General features: G+C 54.5%; 2 protein-coding genes across 3 annotated transcripts; both read left to right on the top strand.

The window, feature by feature from the left end:
- Positions 1-1,686: 1,686 nt before the first annotated feature.
- On the top strand, positions 1,687-6,484 carry GJB3 (gap junction protein beta 3). Its single transcript, XM_081056390.1, has 2 exons — positions 1,687-1,966; positions 4,832-6,484. Exon 2 carries the CDS (start codon positions 4,866-4,868, stop codon positions 5,676-5,678), a length of 813 nt encoding a protein of 270 aa, XP_080912516.1. The 5' UTR covers positions 1,687-1,966; positions 4,832-4,865; the 3' UTR covers positions 5,679-6,484.
- A 7,014-nt stretch (positions 6,485-13,498) lies between these two features.
- Positions 13,499-16,128, top strand: GJA4 (gap junction protein alpha 4). 2 transcript variants are annotated; one of them, XM_081055829.1, is made up of 2 exons: positions 13,499-13,567; positions 14,615-16,128. In XM_081055829.1, the coding sequence occupies exon 2, from the start codon at positions 14,632-14,634 to the stop codon at positions 15,628-15,630; it is 999 nt and encodes a 332-aa protein (XP_080911955.1). In that variant the 5' UTR covers positions 13,499-13,567; positions 14,615-14,631; the 3' UTR covers positions 15,631-16,128. The 2 variants fall into 2 exon arrangements, with proteins under 2 accessions (XP_080911955.1, XP_080911956.1); XM_081055830.1 differs by lacking the exon at positions 13,499-13,567 and adding an exon at positions 14,307-14,473.
- The last annotated feature ends 1,076 nt before the right edge of the window (positions 16,129-17,204 follow it).

The following is a 17,204-nucleotide window of genomic DNA, read 5'->3' as shown; positions in this document are numbered from 1 at the left end:
TGCTCAGGGAGAAGTCAGGAACAGCACTAAAAATGTGGGACCCATCAGCGAAGGGGTAGTATGAGGAGCCCCAGGAATGGAGGAGCTCACCCAGGAGAGAGGAGGGAGGCTGAGCACTGGGACCCTGGAGACTGGGGTGAGGGGCCTCCATGACACAAGGAAACTGGGAGTGTGGTGTCAAGGAAGCCAAAGGTAAACAGTGTCAGGTGCTTCTGAAGGTCCAGAAGGATGGGGACAGAGCTGTGACTGTTGGGTTGAGCATCAAGGAGATTCATAGTGACTTTGATGGTGCTGTCTTTAGTGACATGGTAGGGACAGAAACATTGTTCAAATGGGTTGAAGAGTGACGAGGAAGTGAGGAAGCAGGGAGCTGGTTTTGCTTTAAAATGCAGCAGAGCAGCAGATGGTAGGGAGCAGGTGGCAGAGTCATGGGCTCCCCACATTCACACATCTCCCCACACCAACACATGCACAGAACCACCCTGACCAGCTCAGCACTGTTGAGTCTCAGCAATGATTTTCACGGCCTTCACCCAGTGAGTGAAAGGTGGCCTTTGCCCTGTGGCTCTGCTCTATCCAGAAACTCCATATGGCTGAGGCCTCCAGAGCTGGCTCTGCTCTGATCATCTGTGTGACGCTGGGCAAGTCCCCTTACCTCTCTGTGCCTCAGTTTTCTCATTCATAAAAGCAAGAAGGATCATCTCTTGCTCATGTGGCACTGTGAGGATGAAACAAAGCCTGTGGGACAGTGGCTGGTACAAAGATGTTCAGGAGCCCCCACTGTCCTGTTAGTTCCCTATCACAACGAGTAGTAGGTAGGGTGACCATGTCATTGATTTTCCCAAGTTTAGGGGCACTTTTGAGAGTAAAAGGGGCTGCTGCTAATTACACCAGGGCCGCAGGCGTGAGTGAGTAATCCTGGGAAAATTGAATGTGCAGTCACCTTTGTGTGTCAGCAACATGATTGCTATTGAGAACGGAAGGGCTCAGGCCCTATATGACTAAGATCCTGGGACTCCCCAGGTGGACTGGAGGCACTGGGGTTCCCACCCAACACACACACACACACACACACACACACACAGAAGGATGGGGGGCCAGGGCTCCTCATGGTGACACACTAGTAAATGAGACAAAGTGTCCTTGTCCCCAGAGCCCAGCCCAACCACAGCCCAGCCTCAGTTCCCCCCTCCCTCAACAGGGGGTCTAGGGCACAGGTCCTGCCCCCACCCACCCCACCCATAGGATCTGCCCCTTGTAGTAGCTCCAGGCAACAACATCCCGTCATCCTGCCCTCACCCCTAGACAAAGGATCCCCCACCTCCCTTCCAGGCACAGGATTCACTGCGTCCCATCCGCTGTGGGTTCGGGGTCTGCCCCCCACCCTGGTTCTCCAACGCGCACGTGCTTCCTTGGAGCACACAGCCCGAGCCCGCGCGGCCGCCTGAGGACCCGGCCTGCAGGGCGGGCAGGCCCGGAACAGAGCCTCCACGCAGGTTCCAGGCCAGATGCCGGGCGGGGACGCCGACCCGCAGGGCGGGGGCGCAGTTTCCGTAGTAACGCGTGTGGGCGAGTCGGGATTGCAGCCGGTCCCAGGGCTACAGCACTTAACAGTTTATAGTGTCTCACGCCCCTGATCTCATTGGAGACTGGGCAAGAGCCCTGCCCATGGTCACCGATGCCTCTGTTCACACGTGACGAAACCGAAGCTGGGACAAGTGAGAAGCCCCTCCGCAGACTGCCCCCCGGACGCCGGGCAGCGTCGGGACTAGAACCCGACGCTCTGCCCGGAGCAGGTGCCCGGGCCCCTCCCCGCACCTGCCCGCGTCCGCGCCGCCCCCGGGGTGTGCCTGCCGCCGCGTGCGCTTCGTGGCCACTGCAGAGCCCCGGCGCAGGCCGCCCCGCGCCGCTGCTGCTGGCCTCGAGGACACGCGCCCCCGGCCCCGCGCTGGCCGCGCCGCGGAGGGTGAGTGCTGAGCCTCCGGGGCGCTGCGCGGGGGACCCTCGGCGGCGGGCTGGGGCTCGGTCCTGCCTTCCGGCCAGGCTGAGGATTGGGGACGAGGGCAGGTGGGGAGATGGAGGGACAACGCCAGCCCAGCCTCCCCTCTGCCTTCCAGTTCCTCGATTCTGGGCGGGACGGGGGCTCCAGCTGCTGGAAGCTTCCCAGACACCCCCTTCTATGTCCGCAAGCTCCCAAGCTGCCTGGCATGGACGGAAAACGTGGGGGGCGAGGGGTCGCGGGAGGGAAGAAGTGTAGTATTTTAGATTCGGCTGGGAATCTGCTTAAGCGAAGGGCCGAGGAGAGGGGGTTGGTATCAGCGCCCCTACCCCCGCGTTGCTCAAGGTCAACAGTAATTCTGTGAAGGGGCGTTACGGAGTGGGTCCCGAAGCTGGTTGCTGCTCGGTCCAGGAGCTGGGGAAAAGCGGACGGCTGGAAGATGGTCTGGGGGGGGGGGGGCTGTAGGGGGCACCAGAACTGGCTCCACCAGTCCCGTGCCTGAGCCTGGAAGGAAATTCTTTGCTGGTGAGTCGCATCCTAGGCGTGTGTCAGGCTTGACTGAGCAGACAGGAACGGAGGGTGGCTGCACCTGGGTGGGCTGCCAGGGGAGGGCTTCAGGTGGAAGCACATGCCTGGATCCCTCTTCTCCCAAGGCTGGCAGGCGGGGCTCCACCCTCCACCTCAGTGTTCTTGAACTATCACCAAGTGAGAGGCAGGCTGGGGAAGAAATGGTCTCATGCTTCTTACAACAGCTCAAGAAAGTAGCTCAAGAAAGGGAAAGTTTATTTCCCTTTAAACACAAGGACCTGGGGTCAAGGGAATCAGGGAATTCTTCAGGTCAGCTACCTGATAAGTAGCATACAGTAGCTAAGGCTTGAATCTAACTATGACTCCACACTCAGTGCACATTCCACTGCTTCTCCCCAAGGCCAGGTCTTAGAAGGAACGGAGAAGGGGGAGGAGTTTGTCCAGGGATGGGGTCTTCCCCAGACACCCCATCATGTCCGAGATTCCCAGAGAAGAGGCATGAGGAGGGCTGAGATGCTGAAAAGGAACTGTGCCTTCTCCCTTGTCCACACTGCCCTCAGGACTCCTGCCCACCCCTCCAAGCTGCCTCTCTGAGAAGTCAGCATTCATTTGTTCATTCAACATGTATTGAGAGCCTACTATGTGCCAGGCACTAATTTAAAGCAGTAAGCAAGACAAAGTTGACATTCTAGTGGGGAGACAGACAATGAATAAGAACAAAAAAATAAATAAACAGATACTTTAATTATAAATGGTGACTAAATGCTGTAAAGAAAATAAAACGGACAGAAGCAGAGTGACTAGAAGGGAAGGGGCTCCCACATTCAGTCTTATCTGGGGAGGCCTCCAAAGAGATGTTGAGTCGAAGCCTCAGTGATGAGAAGAATCCAGTCATGCAAGGTTCTTGGAGGAAGAGCATTCTAGGCAGCAGGAAAAATGACAAAGCCCCCTAGGTCCCCAGGGTGGCCAGAGCAGAGATGCAGGGCGAGAATATAGGAGAGAAGGGTCAGAACGTAGAATCTGGGGGTGAATTCTAAGTGTAATGAGAAGCTAACAGCGAGTAAACAAGGGAGTGACGTGATCCAATTTAATGGGCTCTAGGCATGCAGGAGCAGGCACTGAAAGGCCAGTGAGGAGGTTGTGGCAATAATGCCAGCAAGAGTTGACAGTGGCTTGGACCAGGGTTGTGGCAGTGGGGGGATGAGATGTGGTCAGTCAGGGGGCAGACTGACAGGCATCATGCATGCTCAGAGTCACAAACCCAACTTCCACAGCACTCACATGTGCACACAGGCCCACACACCCACGTGAGGAAGCGCAGGCTGTCCACCCACGACAGTACGCAGACACTAGGTGTATTCAGGCAGACCCACTGGTCCGCACCCTCTGAGTCACTCCAGTACTGGGAGGAAGCTGTGTGGTCTAGATACCGGAACAACATGTGTCTCCCACCACAAAGCCCTGGCATCTGGCATGGCTGGGGCTCCCCCAGGCCCTGGCACAGGGAGCAGGAAGTTCTATCTAGCTTTTCTCTGGATCTGATATCCCCCAGAGCGAGATCATTACCCACCTCCACACACACCCCAACATGAATCGGTCTACCAACTTCACCACCTATTGGCTGTGAGACCTTGGGGAGGTGATTTCCCCTTTCTGAGGTTCAGTTTCCTCCCTGTAGATTAGGATTCAACCCCACCTTCACAGGATGGTAGCAAGGCATCAAGGAGGTAAGTTGCAAGAACCCAGTCTGAGGCAGACATCCAGCAGAGAAGGGGAAAGGAAGTAATGGACAGCACCGTCCTGGCATCCACAGGCCAGCCTTGAATCTAACTCTAGTTTTAAACGAGTGACTTGACCTCTCTCGCTTTCACGAGTGGCCAACATTTGTTGATACTTACTATGTACTAAGTGCGTTGCAGCCCTTATCTTCCTCTGTAAATGAGGAGCGTCAATAGTGTCTACCTCCTGGGGTCATTATAAGGATTAAATGAAATCCTGCACATAAAGTGTGTAGCTCCTCGCCTGGCTCATAGCAACGACTCAATACATGCTCATTGTTATCGTCAGCAAATGCACATTCCCTTCCTTCTGGTATACTAACTCGGTGCCTCTGGGCAGGTACTTAACCTCTCTGCCTATTTCCTATCTGTAGCTTAGAAAGAATAGTCCTGATCTCATAGGGTCTTTGCAACGTTCAGATGAGTAGGTCCACATAAAGAGCTCAGAACAGCACCTGGTGCATGGTAAATGCTCAGTAAATGTCACCTCTTCATTACTGTATGTTTTTTCCTATTATTCGGTCAGGTGTGCACGGCCCCCGGCATCCCCACCGGGCACCATGGACTGGAAGACGCTCCAGGCCCTATTGAGTGGCGTGAACAAGTACTCCACGGCTTTCGGCCGCATCTGGCTGTCGGTGGTGTTCGTCTTCCGCGTGCTGGTGTACGTGGTGGCCGCGGAGCGCGTGTGGGGGGACGAGCAGAAGGACTTCGACTGCAACACCAAGCAGCCCGGCTGCACCAACGTGTGCTATGACGAGTACTTCCCCATTTCCAACATCCGCCTCTGGGCCCTGCAGCTCATCTTCGTCACATGTCCCTCGCTGCTGGTTATCCTCCATGTGGCCTACCGGGAGGAGCGCGAGCGGCGGCACCGCCAGAAGCACGGTGACCAGTGCGCCAAGCTCTACGACAACGCAGGCAAGAAGCACGGCGGCCTCTGGTGGACGTACCTGCTCAGCCTCATCTTCAAGCTCATCATTGAATTCGTCTTCCTCTACGTGCTGCACACTCTCTGGAACGGCTTCTACATGCCACGCCTGGTGCAGTGTGCCAACGTGGCACCTTGCCCCAATACCGTGGACTGCTACATCGCCCGGCCCACCGAGAAGAAGGTCTTCACCTACTTCATGGTGGGCGCTTCGGCCTTCTGCATCGTGCTCACCATCAGCGAGATCTGCTACCTCATCTTCCACAGGGTCCTAAAAGGCATGCGCAAGAAAAAGCCCCCAGGCGGCCGCAACCGCAAGGCCTCCGCCAGTCGAGCTTCCACTTGCTGCTGCCACCACAAGCTAGGAGAGGCTGGGGAGTTGGGCCTCGACTCATGCAGTGACAAGTTGCTTGCTTCAGCACCCACCCAGACCCCCATCTGACCCCGCGCTGGGGAGCGAAACCCGGGCTGCTAGTGGGGGCAGGTGGGGAGGTATTGCGCCGGTGGAGGGCCCTACAGGTGCTGGGTGCCCCCACTTTGAATTCACTAAGCTATCCGTTTCCATTGTTGTCAGATACTTTTTGAGCACTGGGCACTGTGCTGAATGCCTGGGTATATATACCACAGGCCCAGTGCCAGCCCTGGAGGGAGGCAGACATTGAAACAACAAATTACTGCGTGCGAGGGACGCTTAAGAAGCTCGTAGCAGGGCTTCTACCTAACCCGGGAGGGGATGATCCGGTGAGGCTTCCCTGAAGAAGTAATGTTTAAGAGAGGTGAGAACTGCTTCCAAGCAGAGAGAATGGCAGGTGCAGAGGCCTGGAGGCTACAAAACGAGAGATGCTTGCCCTGGGTTCGAGTCCCCAGACCAAAGAGACTCTTCCTTCCCTGGGGAGAAAGCACCCAGATTTCTGCAGTGGAGAGGAAGGATTCTCCCAGCAGTGGGAGGTCTGGAGACCTGAGAGTGAGCTTAGAAAGAAGAGGGTGAGAAGGCTCTGGTGACACCAACCAGACCTTAGGACACGCAGGAATCCTATGAGTCAACACTGCTCCCAGGGGAAGTCCCCCTCCCCCGGACTCCACTCTCTCAGCCTCAAGAAGCTTGGCTCCCATCTTCCTCCCCGCAAATGTTCTGGAGAAGCTGGTGCCAGCCTTTCAGACCCTGCTCTGTGGGAGTCAGGGTGGACGCCCTGAGAGGAGCATCCCCAAGGCAGTTTCCTTGAAATCAATAAAGGCTGTGTTTTATACAGGTTGGCTCCGTCCTTTGTTCTCCTACACTCCCTCCCATAAGACCCTGAGGCCAGGAAAGGTAGCCCTCATTAGGAGAGAGAGCTCCATGGCTGAGGTGAAGCTAAGCTGGGGGCTGGGGTTGACAGGTAAGAGCTGGGATGGGACCTGATACACATGTGATTGTAGATGTGGTCACAAGAGGGCGCTGTGCTCCCGCTACAACAGCGCTCCTAGCCGTTTACAGGGAGACCCAGCCCTAAGCACACAATCACTATCCTCTTCTTGTAGACAAACCGCACTCCCTTCGCTGTAGTAAACCAATCCCAGCAATCCACAACCGCGTCCCCACCCTGTGTACACAAAATCCCTGTTAGTCACACTCTCACTCCTTATATATGCTCCCAACAGGCCAGGTGTCTCTAAAGGCATGTAATACCAGCATCACCCAAGCATTATTCAGCTCCTTCCATTTTCCCTGAGCATTGTTTCATACCGGGCTCCTGGCAGAATGCTGGGGCTGCACAGGGAGCAGGAGCTGAGCCCAAAGGGCTCCGAGCCTGGGGGAGACGGGAACACAGTCATCTGAACTAACCACCCCCTGGGGAGCTCACAGCCCCACTCCCAGCATTATGATGACCCGAAATTTAGGCGACACCAACATCCACACCAGACAAGAATGGGAAGCAAAAGGGGTGCAAAGGCTATACTGACCTAGAGGAATATGTAGTGACAATCAAGCCAAGACCAGGAGCCAGAAATCCAGGAGACAGTGAGCCGAGAGCCAATGTAGGCAGCGCGCGATTGTGTCATCATGTAGACAGAATAGGCTGTAGTTCACCTTTGCTCTCAAGTGTGGCCATTTGCGGGGTGGTTGAGCCATCCAAGCTTAAAGGGCCCAGGGCTGGGCTGGGCTGGCACCCACCCCCCAGGTCGGAATCACAGCTTAACCATTTCATGATCATAGCTTCGTCATGCTGCAACTTGGCAAGCTTTCAGAACCTCAGTCTTGTCACCAGTACAATGGGAATCTTGGTATCAATGAGGATCCTGGTGGGAAACAGATGGCAGGAACTGTTTTAAGAGGTGTGGGTATGATTAAGGAAACCCACAGAGGGTAACTGCCATGTCCTGGGGCTAGTGCCATAGTAGCAATGGACAGAGTTACCACACAGGAGCTGCAGGATGAATACTGACCTTTACTTTCGCATCTCCTGCTCACCTGCCAGTAGCTCCCACTGACCCAGTGCACCCAGAAGCCAGAGGGCAAGGGAACCTGTTGAGGCAGTCAGCCTCTCAGGGCACAGAGCGGATGGACAGTAGGTCTGAGAGGCAAAGGGAACACTTGGGACAGTATCTAGGATTGTTGTAGAGATAAAAGGAGACACTGTACGTAAAACATTAGTACAGTGCCAAAGTATCCAGCAAATATCCAGGCACAACCGTGCTTCCGGAAGTCTCTGCCGGCTGCCCATGCCATATGGTACTTTAGCCCCAGCAAAGGTTTCAGAGAAGGGTGATCTCTAGCCATGCATTCCAGCATCTTCCAGGGCGTTTCTGCTGCCTGACCAAGGGTGGCTCAGAGGTCAGAGCAACCAGAGCACATCATTGGCTAGCCCAGAGTGGACTGAGCTTCCAGTCCTGACCCTGCTTCTCCAGGCTGTGAGCCAGGACCATGGATGAGGAACGTTCCAGCCTTGCCTTTGGCCTGAGAGCGAATCCAAGCATTGCAGCTCACTGTTCTCATTCAGTTTGTGTTGGGCTGCTACTGTTCACCACCCAGAATCCCCAGCCCACCTCACTGTCATCACAAGGTGGCTCTCATATCCCCTTGGACTTCTTTGCTCAGGATACACATCTCTATTTCCTCCTCCTTCATTGCATGAGAATTCACTTGCAACTTTCCTTCAGTTGTGCATATGACAGATTTCGATTTCATATACACAGCTTTCAAGTTCACCTCTACGGCAGGTTGTAAAAGCCACCCTGCAGCCCTACGTAAACAGGAGACTACTTTGTAATCATCACCCTGGTCCAAGCTTCCTGTGATTCATATTTTGAAATCCCAACCCCTAACGTGACATTAGGAAATGGGGCCTTTGGGAGGTGGTTAGGTGATGAGGATGGAGCCCTCCTGACGGGATTAGTGCCCTTAGAAGACGAGACATGAGAAGGATGACCCTTCTCTCTCCACCACGTAAAGACAGCAGAATGAGCAGACAACCATGTAAACCAGAAAGAGGGCCTACACCAAGAACCTGACCATGCTGGCACCCCAATCTCAGACTTCTAGCCTCCAGAACCATGAGAACTCAATTTCTGTTGTTTAAGTCCCCCAGGCTATGGTATTTTGTTACAGCAGAATACCTGAGCTGATTAAGACACCTGGATTACTGCAGCAATCTCTCTACTGCCTGCCCTTGGGAAGCAGATTCCGAGGAAGAATTAAGAGGGCAAAGGTGGACTGGGAATTAATACCCATGAATGGAAAGGGGAGAAAGTAGAACTGAGCGACAAGTACCATGGCAGGGAGCTCTGTGTCCGGGGAACAGATTGTGCATTACAGGAGTCCCGTGTTGGGTGGAAAGGGCTGGGCCCCTGAGCACTGCTTGGCTCAGTCATCACTTGGGGCCACCCCCAGCACAGCTTGGCCACCTGGACAGCTGAAGCCAACCTGAAAGTGCTAACAGCTGGAGGCTGTCCGCTGACCAGACTCCACACAGCAAGTCCTGTACTGAAGGGGGGCATCTGCTGTCTGCCACCCACCCCTATAGCCCATTCGCAGCACAGCAGCCAGGGTGAAGCTGTCAAAACCTAAGTCAGGCCCTGTCACTCCTCTGCCCGATGCCTACAAAGGCTCCTCACGCAGGCTTTTAGGGGGCTATAATCTCTGCCTCATCCCACATCTCGGCCGTTCCCTTTCTGAACTCCTGTCTTCTCTTTGCTCACTTCACTCCAGCCACACTGACCTCCCGCCTGTTCCCCAAGCAGGGAACACCAACCACACTCCTGCCTCAGGGACTTTGCCCTGTAGTTCCCTTAGTCTGGAATGCTCCGTATCCCAGAGGACCACAGGGCTCCCTCCCTCAGGGCCTGTGTCAAACTTCAGCTCCTTAGTGAGAATTTCTCCTCCCTTCTATTCAAAATTGAAACTGCCATCCCGTGCACCCTCAATCTTCCCTTCCTACTTTACTTTCCACATAGCATTTATTACCATGTAACAGGTTCTACATTTTATTTTGTCTGTCTCCCCCCAGCTAGAATGTCAAAGCCACAAGGATGGATTTTTGTTCCCTCGTTGCTCTCCAGGGTCTAGGACAGTGCCACAGCTCCAGGGGCAATAAATATTTGTTGAATTAATAAATTCATACATGGGCCGGGTGACCTGCTGGGTGCTACCATAGAGGTGTAAACCAGACCCACCTGCCTGCCCTCCAGGGGCTCACGGCCTAATGAGGGAGGAGTTAAGACAAGTAAACAATGCACCAAGGGTGGGGGAGGAGAAACTGGGTGTCATTTAATTGTATAGTTTCAATTTTGAAGGATGAAAAAGTTTTGCAGATCTATTGCACAGCAGTGTGAATGTACTTAACACTACTAAAGGGTACACTTAAAAATGGTTAAGGGCAGCCGGTTTGCTCAGTGGTTAGAGTGCAGTGCTTCTAACACCAAGGTCGCCGGTTCAATTCCCATCTGGGCCAGTGAGCTGCGCCCTCCACAACTAGATTGAAAACAACAACTTGACTTGGAGCTGAGTTGACATGGATGGAGCTGATGGGTTCTGGAAAGACACACTGTTCCCCAATATTCCCCAATAAAATTTTTAAAAAATGATCAAGATGGTGAATATTATGTGTTTTTTATCACAAGTGAAATAAATTTATTTTTTAAAAATGCACCCAGGGACAATAACTAAGCCACTGAGATCACAAAAGCACAACTAACCCAGTGGAGGCCAGCCGGGGACTTCTGGGAGAAGGCGGTATGGAGCAAAGTCCTGAACAACTTGTAGGGTTCAGCACATGAGGGTGCTCCAGGCAGAGGGAACAACATGGACACAGCAAGAGTACACAGGGAACCACAGTAAAATCCAGCTGGATCGTGGAGTAAAAGGGGAGTGGGATGAGGTTGGAGAAGCGGCCAAGGCCAAAAGGAAATGGGGAGCCACAGAAGCGTTTACATGCAGCAGTGTTGTGGTCAGGGAAGGGTGGCAGCTGGGTTGGAGGGGGCAGGGATGGAGGCCGGGGATGAGCTGGGAGGCCACTGAGATGGTGGCCTGAACAGAGTTGGAGCAGTGGGGACGGAGGGCAGGATGGGGTTTTAAGGATGTTTCCAGGTGGAATGGCCAGGTTGTGGGGATTCTTCTCATAGCTGATCCCAGCTCCTCCTTTTCCCAGGAAGGACCTGGGTCATTCAAACCCTGACCTCCAGAGGAAGCTGTAAGAGCTGGGGGCGGGGAGCCTGTGTCTAGTCACAGGAGAGGAGCTCTGGAAGCAGAGGCTGCAGTGGGAGCGCGCAAGAAACCGCCTCTAGGGACCTTCATTCTCACGACCTCAGGGGTCAGAACCAGGGCTCAGTTGTCAGTTTTGAGAATCCAGAAGGCTGGGCTCAGATGATCCTGAAGTTCTGAGATCTGAGCCAGGCTCACCCCACTTGCTGCCCAAAAAGTTCAGTTAGTCCTGCTTAAGGAAGGACCTTCGGGGACCCAGGGGCACTGGGAGTCTAAGAACTAAATCCTGTTGCGGAGAAACAGGGACCTTTTTGCCACCAGCCCCGGGCTTTGGCCCCCACCTGCCCCTCTCCCCACCTCTACTGGGATCCTGAGCGTCTTTCCCTCGGCCCTTTCTGCTCTGTCATCATAAGAAACATCCAAACCTGTAGACAATCTTTGTAAGATTTTCTCAACGAGAGCTTCTCAACCGGCTGAGAAAAACGCTTCCGAGAAATGACAGTTTACAGCTTCTTTTGTGCATTTGGAATTAAGGAGGGAACTTAAGGAAGATTACTTGTAAGTGGCAGAAATCACGGCAGGGATGGCATTACAGGATAGTTAAGGAGACTATGTGTGCTCTTGAGGGTGGTCACCCTTTAAAAGGAGGGGTCTGAAAAAAGGCATTCACATAGATGCACAGAAAAAATGGACAGGGCTTGCTTAAGGTACAGCTCAGCCTTTTACTAAAGAAGTTATATGCCTGGGCATGACTACCCACCATGACCTGCCCAGTTAGGAATTTATGATCAGATCACCCTGTGAGGTTACATTCCAAAAAGCCCCTCTTTAGTCCACGGCTTCCACCAAGACCAACCCACAGACCCTTTTTGTCACAAACATTTTGTCACGTGTTTTTAGCCACAACTCACTTGAACTTTCTGTGTACCAATATTAGGCTATGTGTGCTTTGATCGGATCTCCTATCAACCCTACACAGTAGGAACCATGACTATCCCCATTCTATAGAGGAAGAAACTGAAGCACAGGGATTTATGCAACTTGCCTAAGGGCACAGGGGTCAACAGCAAAGTCTCACCTTCAACTCTACTGCCTCCACCACCAAGGCCAGTGACATCTAACACCCTGGGGGCAGTGGCCAAGGTCTCAGGACCTGGTAGCCCCAGGTCCTTGAGCCTTTGCTCTTTCTGTTCCTTCTGCCTCGAAGGCTCTCCCACCCACTCCAGGAAACATTCCTAACCAAGCCCCTATGAGTCACCCAGTCCTTCTCAGAGCTTTCCACATTCATCTTTTCAGTGCTTCCTATGGGCTGATGTGCTCCATTCCTGCCTCCCACACCAGCCAGTGAGAGCCTGCGGCCAAAGACCACTTCTGGCTGCTTTATGGTCATTCCCCAGCTCCTCCTACATGCCTGCAGCACAACAGACCCTCATTAATGTTCATCAATAGGATGAAGCCTAAATGAACAAGGGTAGGCTCTGCTCACCCCACCCCCCATTTACAGGCATAAGAATGGGATCCAAGTGAAAGGTGGGGAGAGATTCCCTGCCCAGTGTCAAGTGGCCCATGGAGTTACTTAGTGACCTCTGATTGAGTAGCTCCCCCAGGAGTGGGGATGTCTGAGAATTCTGCAAGGATACAGGCTGGGCTGAGACCCCAGCTCCAGAACAGACTCTAGGGAGGGCACTGTGGGTCCCCATGTCCTGGTGAGCCTTGATTGAACCGTCCTGGCACAGTGCTGGGCACGCCGTGGCAGCCTAAAAAACGAGTGGTCTTCTCCCTTCTTCTCAAGAAGGTCAATAGGACCCCAGCTCCAGGGCTAGGCCCTTCCCTGTTATGTAAAATTTCCCAGCCTCAGAGAGGAAGAAAGAGGCTTACAACTCCAGCATTAATTACATCAAGAGTTTATACAAGGGACGCCTTGTGCAGCAGGATGACGGGATATCCTCCACACATCATGGCAAGAGCTAAGGGATTGCATAGGACAGGGTAGGATGGATGGGGGTGCTGGGACGTGACCTGGCCCCGATAAGGCTAAAATGCTTTACAGGTTCAGTGGGGCAGAGCAACTGGCCTCTTCCTGGAACCAGCTGCTGTGGGGCCCATGGGAAGAGTCCATCAGAGTCTCCGAGGGGATTTAGGAGAAGAGATCTCCACGTCTAGCTGTATCAAGTCACAGGATCTGGCAACAGTGACATCACGGAACAGACTCGCCACACTCCCCCATCACCCCCCTCTGCTCACCTTCACAGCCCCTCAGGCCAGTCGCTGAGATCAGCAAATTCCTGCTCTAATCCTTGCAAATTCCACCACCCTGAAAGCCTTCACCTTGGAGAACTCCTGTTCCAGCACCAAAGAAACTGCAGCTATGGGAGTGGAGAAGGAAAGAGCCCCCTTCGCCACCCCACTCCCAGTGCTGCCTCCCGGGCCCCTTCCCTGAGAGGCGCCTGAGGTTAGCCTGCACCTCCGGGTCCCGCCGGCCGGCTCTGAAAATTCAGCGCCCCGCTGCCCTCCCGCGGGTTTCCTGCCCCCGCCCCGCCCCTCCGCGCTATTTAAGGCGCCCTGCCGCCAGGCGCGGTCCAGCCGGGCTCCCGAGAGCGCCGCTCGGCCTTTGTGCGTCCCCACCGCCACCTGGGCCGCCTGGCAGGCAGGCGGTGAGTTGTGCTCGAGGGGTGGGGGTGGGGCTGAGGGTTGCTTCGAAAGTGGGGAGGAGTAGGGGAAGGCGAACCACCGCAGTAGCACTCACCCAGCCTGCCTGTGGCAAGGCTCTATGCTAAGCGAGGTTCCTACCTTCTTTCGTTGTACCCTTGCAACCCCAGGAGGCAGGAATATTATTTCCATGTTACAAGAGAAGAGACTGAGGTGGTAAGAGGCTGTCACTTAAGCAAGGTCCCCGGTTTGCAAGAAGGAGTCAGCATTGGAACCCAGGTCTGGTTCCAAAGCCTGTCTCTAAACAGCTTTGCTCCCCCTTCCCCTCAACCCTCCCCCCAAGATGTTCTGGGAACTTTGTGGCCTGTGCCTCCACCCTGCTGTGACAATTCGAGAGTCTAGAATTTGGCAACAACAGCTAGGGGGGTGGAGGCAGGAGGGATGGAAAAAGGGGACAAGATCAAGTGTCAGTACTTAAATCGCAGGTGGTCAGCATTGCTGGCAGGTGGAGCTAATGCAGAGTACTGCCTTTAGGGTGTAACACCCCTCCTACCTCACGCTCAAAGGTTAGGGTGAGATATGAGGAGGAGGGGAACAGGGACCTGAGGCTTTGGCCCCCCTGAGAAGCTGACATAGCACTACCACTACCCACTGTCTGGGGAAAACCTGTCACAGACAAAAGGGGGGGAGGGGATGTCACAGCCGTATGACCTTGGATAAGTTCCTCAAATTCTCTTTTCCCATAGGCTCAAGTTGAGCCAGATCTTTTTGTGCTGTGGTCATCGTGGGACTCTGGCTGGGAACAAGAGGGACAGAGATGTGTGACTAGACAGGACTCTAGCTGTACCCTTGCGAGAACTTAGCAGTCATCATCCAAAGATCTGCTTTTTGTCCTGACCACCCTGCTAGGTGTGAGCCCCTAGTTCAGTCTCTTTCACTCCTTAAGCCTGTTTCCCCATAGGTAACAAGGATGTGGCCGACCTCCCTGCAGGCTTGTTGCTAGGACAGCTGAGAAGGATGCCTCGCTGACAGTGTCCTCTGTCTCCCTGCAGACGGGTGCCCAGGAGCCATGGGCGACTGGGGCTTCCTTGAGAAGCTGCTGGACCAGGTCCAGGAGCACTCGACTGTGGTGGGCAAGGTCTGGCTGACGGTGCTCTTCATCTTCCGAATCCTCATCCTGGGCCTGGCCGGTGAGTCCGTGTGGGGCGATGAGCAGTCGGATTTCCAGTGCAATACGGCCCAGCCGGGCTGCACCAACGTCTGCTACGACCAGGCCTTCCCCATCTCCCACGTCCGCTACTGGGTGCTGCAGTTCCTCTTCGTCAGCACCCCCACCCTGATCTACTTGGGCCACGTCATTTACCTGTCTCGGCGGGAGGAGCGGCTGCGGCAGAAGGAGGGGGAGCTTCGGGCACTGCCACACAAGGACCCACAAGTGGAGCGGACGCTGGCAGCCATAGAGCGCCAGATGGCCAAGATCTCAGTGGCAGAAGATGGCCGCATGCGGATCCGCGGCGCGCTGATGGGCACCTATGTGGCCAGCGTGATCTGCAAGAGTGTGCTAGAGGCAGGCTTCCTGTATGGCCAGTGGCACCTCTATGGCTGGACCATGGAGCCTGTGTTTGTGTGCCATCGACGACCCTGCCCTCACCTTGTGGACTGCTTCGTCTCCCGCCCCACAGAGAAGACCATCTTCATCATCTTCATGCAGGTGGTTGGACTCATTTCCCTGTTGCTCAACCTGCTGGAGCTGGTATACCTGCTGTGCCGCTACTTTCTCCAGAGGATAAGGGCCGGGCAGGGCCAGGATGCCGCCCCACCCCAGGGCACCACCTCAGAGCCTTACGCTGACCAGGTCTTCTACCTCCCCATGGGCAAGGAGCCCTCATCCGAGCCATGCCCCACCTACAGTGGGCTGTCATCCACTGAACAGAACTGGGCCAACCTGACTACGGAGGAGAGGCTGGCTTCTTCCGGGCCCCCCCTCTTCCTGGGCCTGTCCCCCCAGAGTAACCGGAAATCCCCCAGGAACTCCAGCAGCTCTGCTTCCAAGAAGCAGTATTTGTAGAGGCCTGGGACTTCTGTTACCTGTAGTGACAGAAGTGGAGCCTGGGAAGTCTGGCTCCCTTGGGTGCCCCCTCCTTGAAGGCTCTGCAGAGATGACTAGGTCTGGGGGAAGTGGGTGCTTGCTGGTCAGAGAGCCTCACTGTAGGTTGTTCTTGAACATCTGGAGCCTTCCTGGTGACCAGAGGACACCGTGGTTTCCCTTCCAGAACATGGCTTTACCCCAGGCACAGACAGAGCCAGCTTGGGGTGCTCTTGGCCAAAGGTTTGTGGGCTCTCTGGTCTTTTTCACTTGGTTCAGAGGGACCTGGAGCCAACTTATTCTACCCCCTCCATCCAGGTTGTCCTCACAGGAAAAGGCGGGTCAGGGCTGCTGGGTCGGCCTTGGTTACACACACAGCCTGTGCTGGATCTGGCCCTGCGAAGGGGACTGATGTCTTGTTCTCCTCACTCCTTCCTAGTTCTGCTGTTTATATTTCTAAAATAAATAGGACTTGATCACAAGCTAGGTGTGTATATTGATGCTGTCGTGATATGGTTCAGGGTGGGAGGTAGGGGGTACAACTGCTTTGCCAAGGTTTTCTTTGCTTTTCCAGCCTGCATAATCTGTCTTTTGCATCTGTAACCCCAACTCGAGCTACCACCTATATCCTGCCTCTCAGCAGCCCTGAGTCCTAAACATCCCACCTTTTGAAATGCCTCAGGCACCATCCTCTTCCCATCCCCATTGCCCAGCCCCCTCAATCTGCCCATTAATCAGCGGCCAAAGCAGTGTCTGTCCCCATCTCCCCATCCTGCCCCATGGCCATCCAACATCCAGGGCTGCAGTGTGCTTCCTTACTGGACACTCTGCTCCCGAGGCCTGCCTGCCAGCTGAGCCCTTCATAGTCCAGCTCAAATGGGTCCTGCACCCATTCCACCTCATCCTCTATTTGCAAGGGCAGATTTAGATCAATTGCCCGCTCCTCCCTTGGCCCTTTCTAGTCTGCCCACTAGAAAGAGCAACTCAAGGGCCTATATCGTGTCTCCTCCCCATGCACCTAAAACTCACTCAGTGAGAAGAGACAATGGCAGTATAAAGCGGTGGAAGGGAGTATAGAAGAGCAGAATCTTGCCTCTTAGTCACAAAGGTTGCAGGAAAACAAACAATTGAACTGGATCTTGACCAGTGAATAGGAGTTCACTGGGGAAGGGAAGGCACTGAGTATTTGGGCAGAGAAAACAGTTCGTGCAAAGATGCAGGAGGGGAAAGGTCAAGGGGAAGAGTGGAGGTGCTTAGGGCCTGATAAGCTTTCTAGGAAATGGGAGGAATAGCTGAGGATGAGCCCAGTGTTGATAGAGTTGATGTTTGTGTGGAAGGTGACCCAGGTAGAGAGAACACTCAGGTAGTGGCCCTCGGAGGCAAGCTGGTTGTCCTCCCCTACTCAGGGAGATATGGGGCGGGGGTTGAAAGAGGGAATGGGGTCCACCTCACATGGCCACATGCTTCTCTCTGAGAGCCTTCACAGTAGGTTGGCAACCTGTCCCCTCTCTCATCAAGTTTCCAAAACACCAGCTCTGTACCCCTCACTGCAGACA

This window comes from Rhinolophus hipposideros (assembly GCF_964194185.1).
Source record: "Rhinolophus hipposideros genome assembly, chromosome: 8".
NCBI classification, from domain to species: domain Eukaryota; kingdom Metazoa; phylum Chordata; class Mammalia; order Chiroptera; family Rhinolophidae; genus Rhinolophus; species Rhinolophus hipposideros.
The sequence above is the reverse complement of the archived record's forward strand: the minus strand, read 5'-3'. Positions and strand labels throughout refer to the sequence as shown.

Coding starts and splice junctions, on each gene's coding strand:
- GJA4 (XM_081055829.1), top strand. CDS start 14,632: ATGGGCGACTGGGGCTTCCTTGAGAAGCTGCTGGACCAGGTCCAGGAG.
- GJB3 (XM_081056390.1), top strand. CDS start 4,866: ATGGACTGGAAGACGCTCCAGGCCCTATTGAGTGGCGTGAACAAGTAC.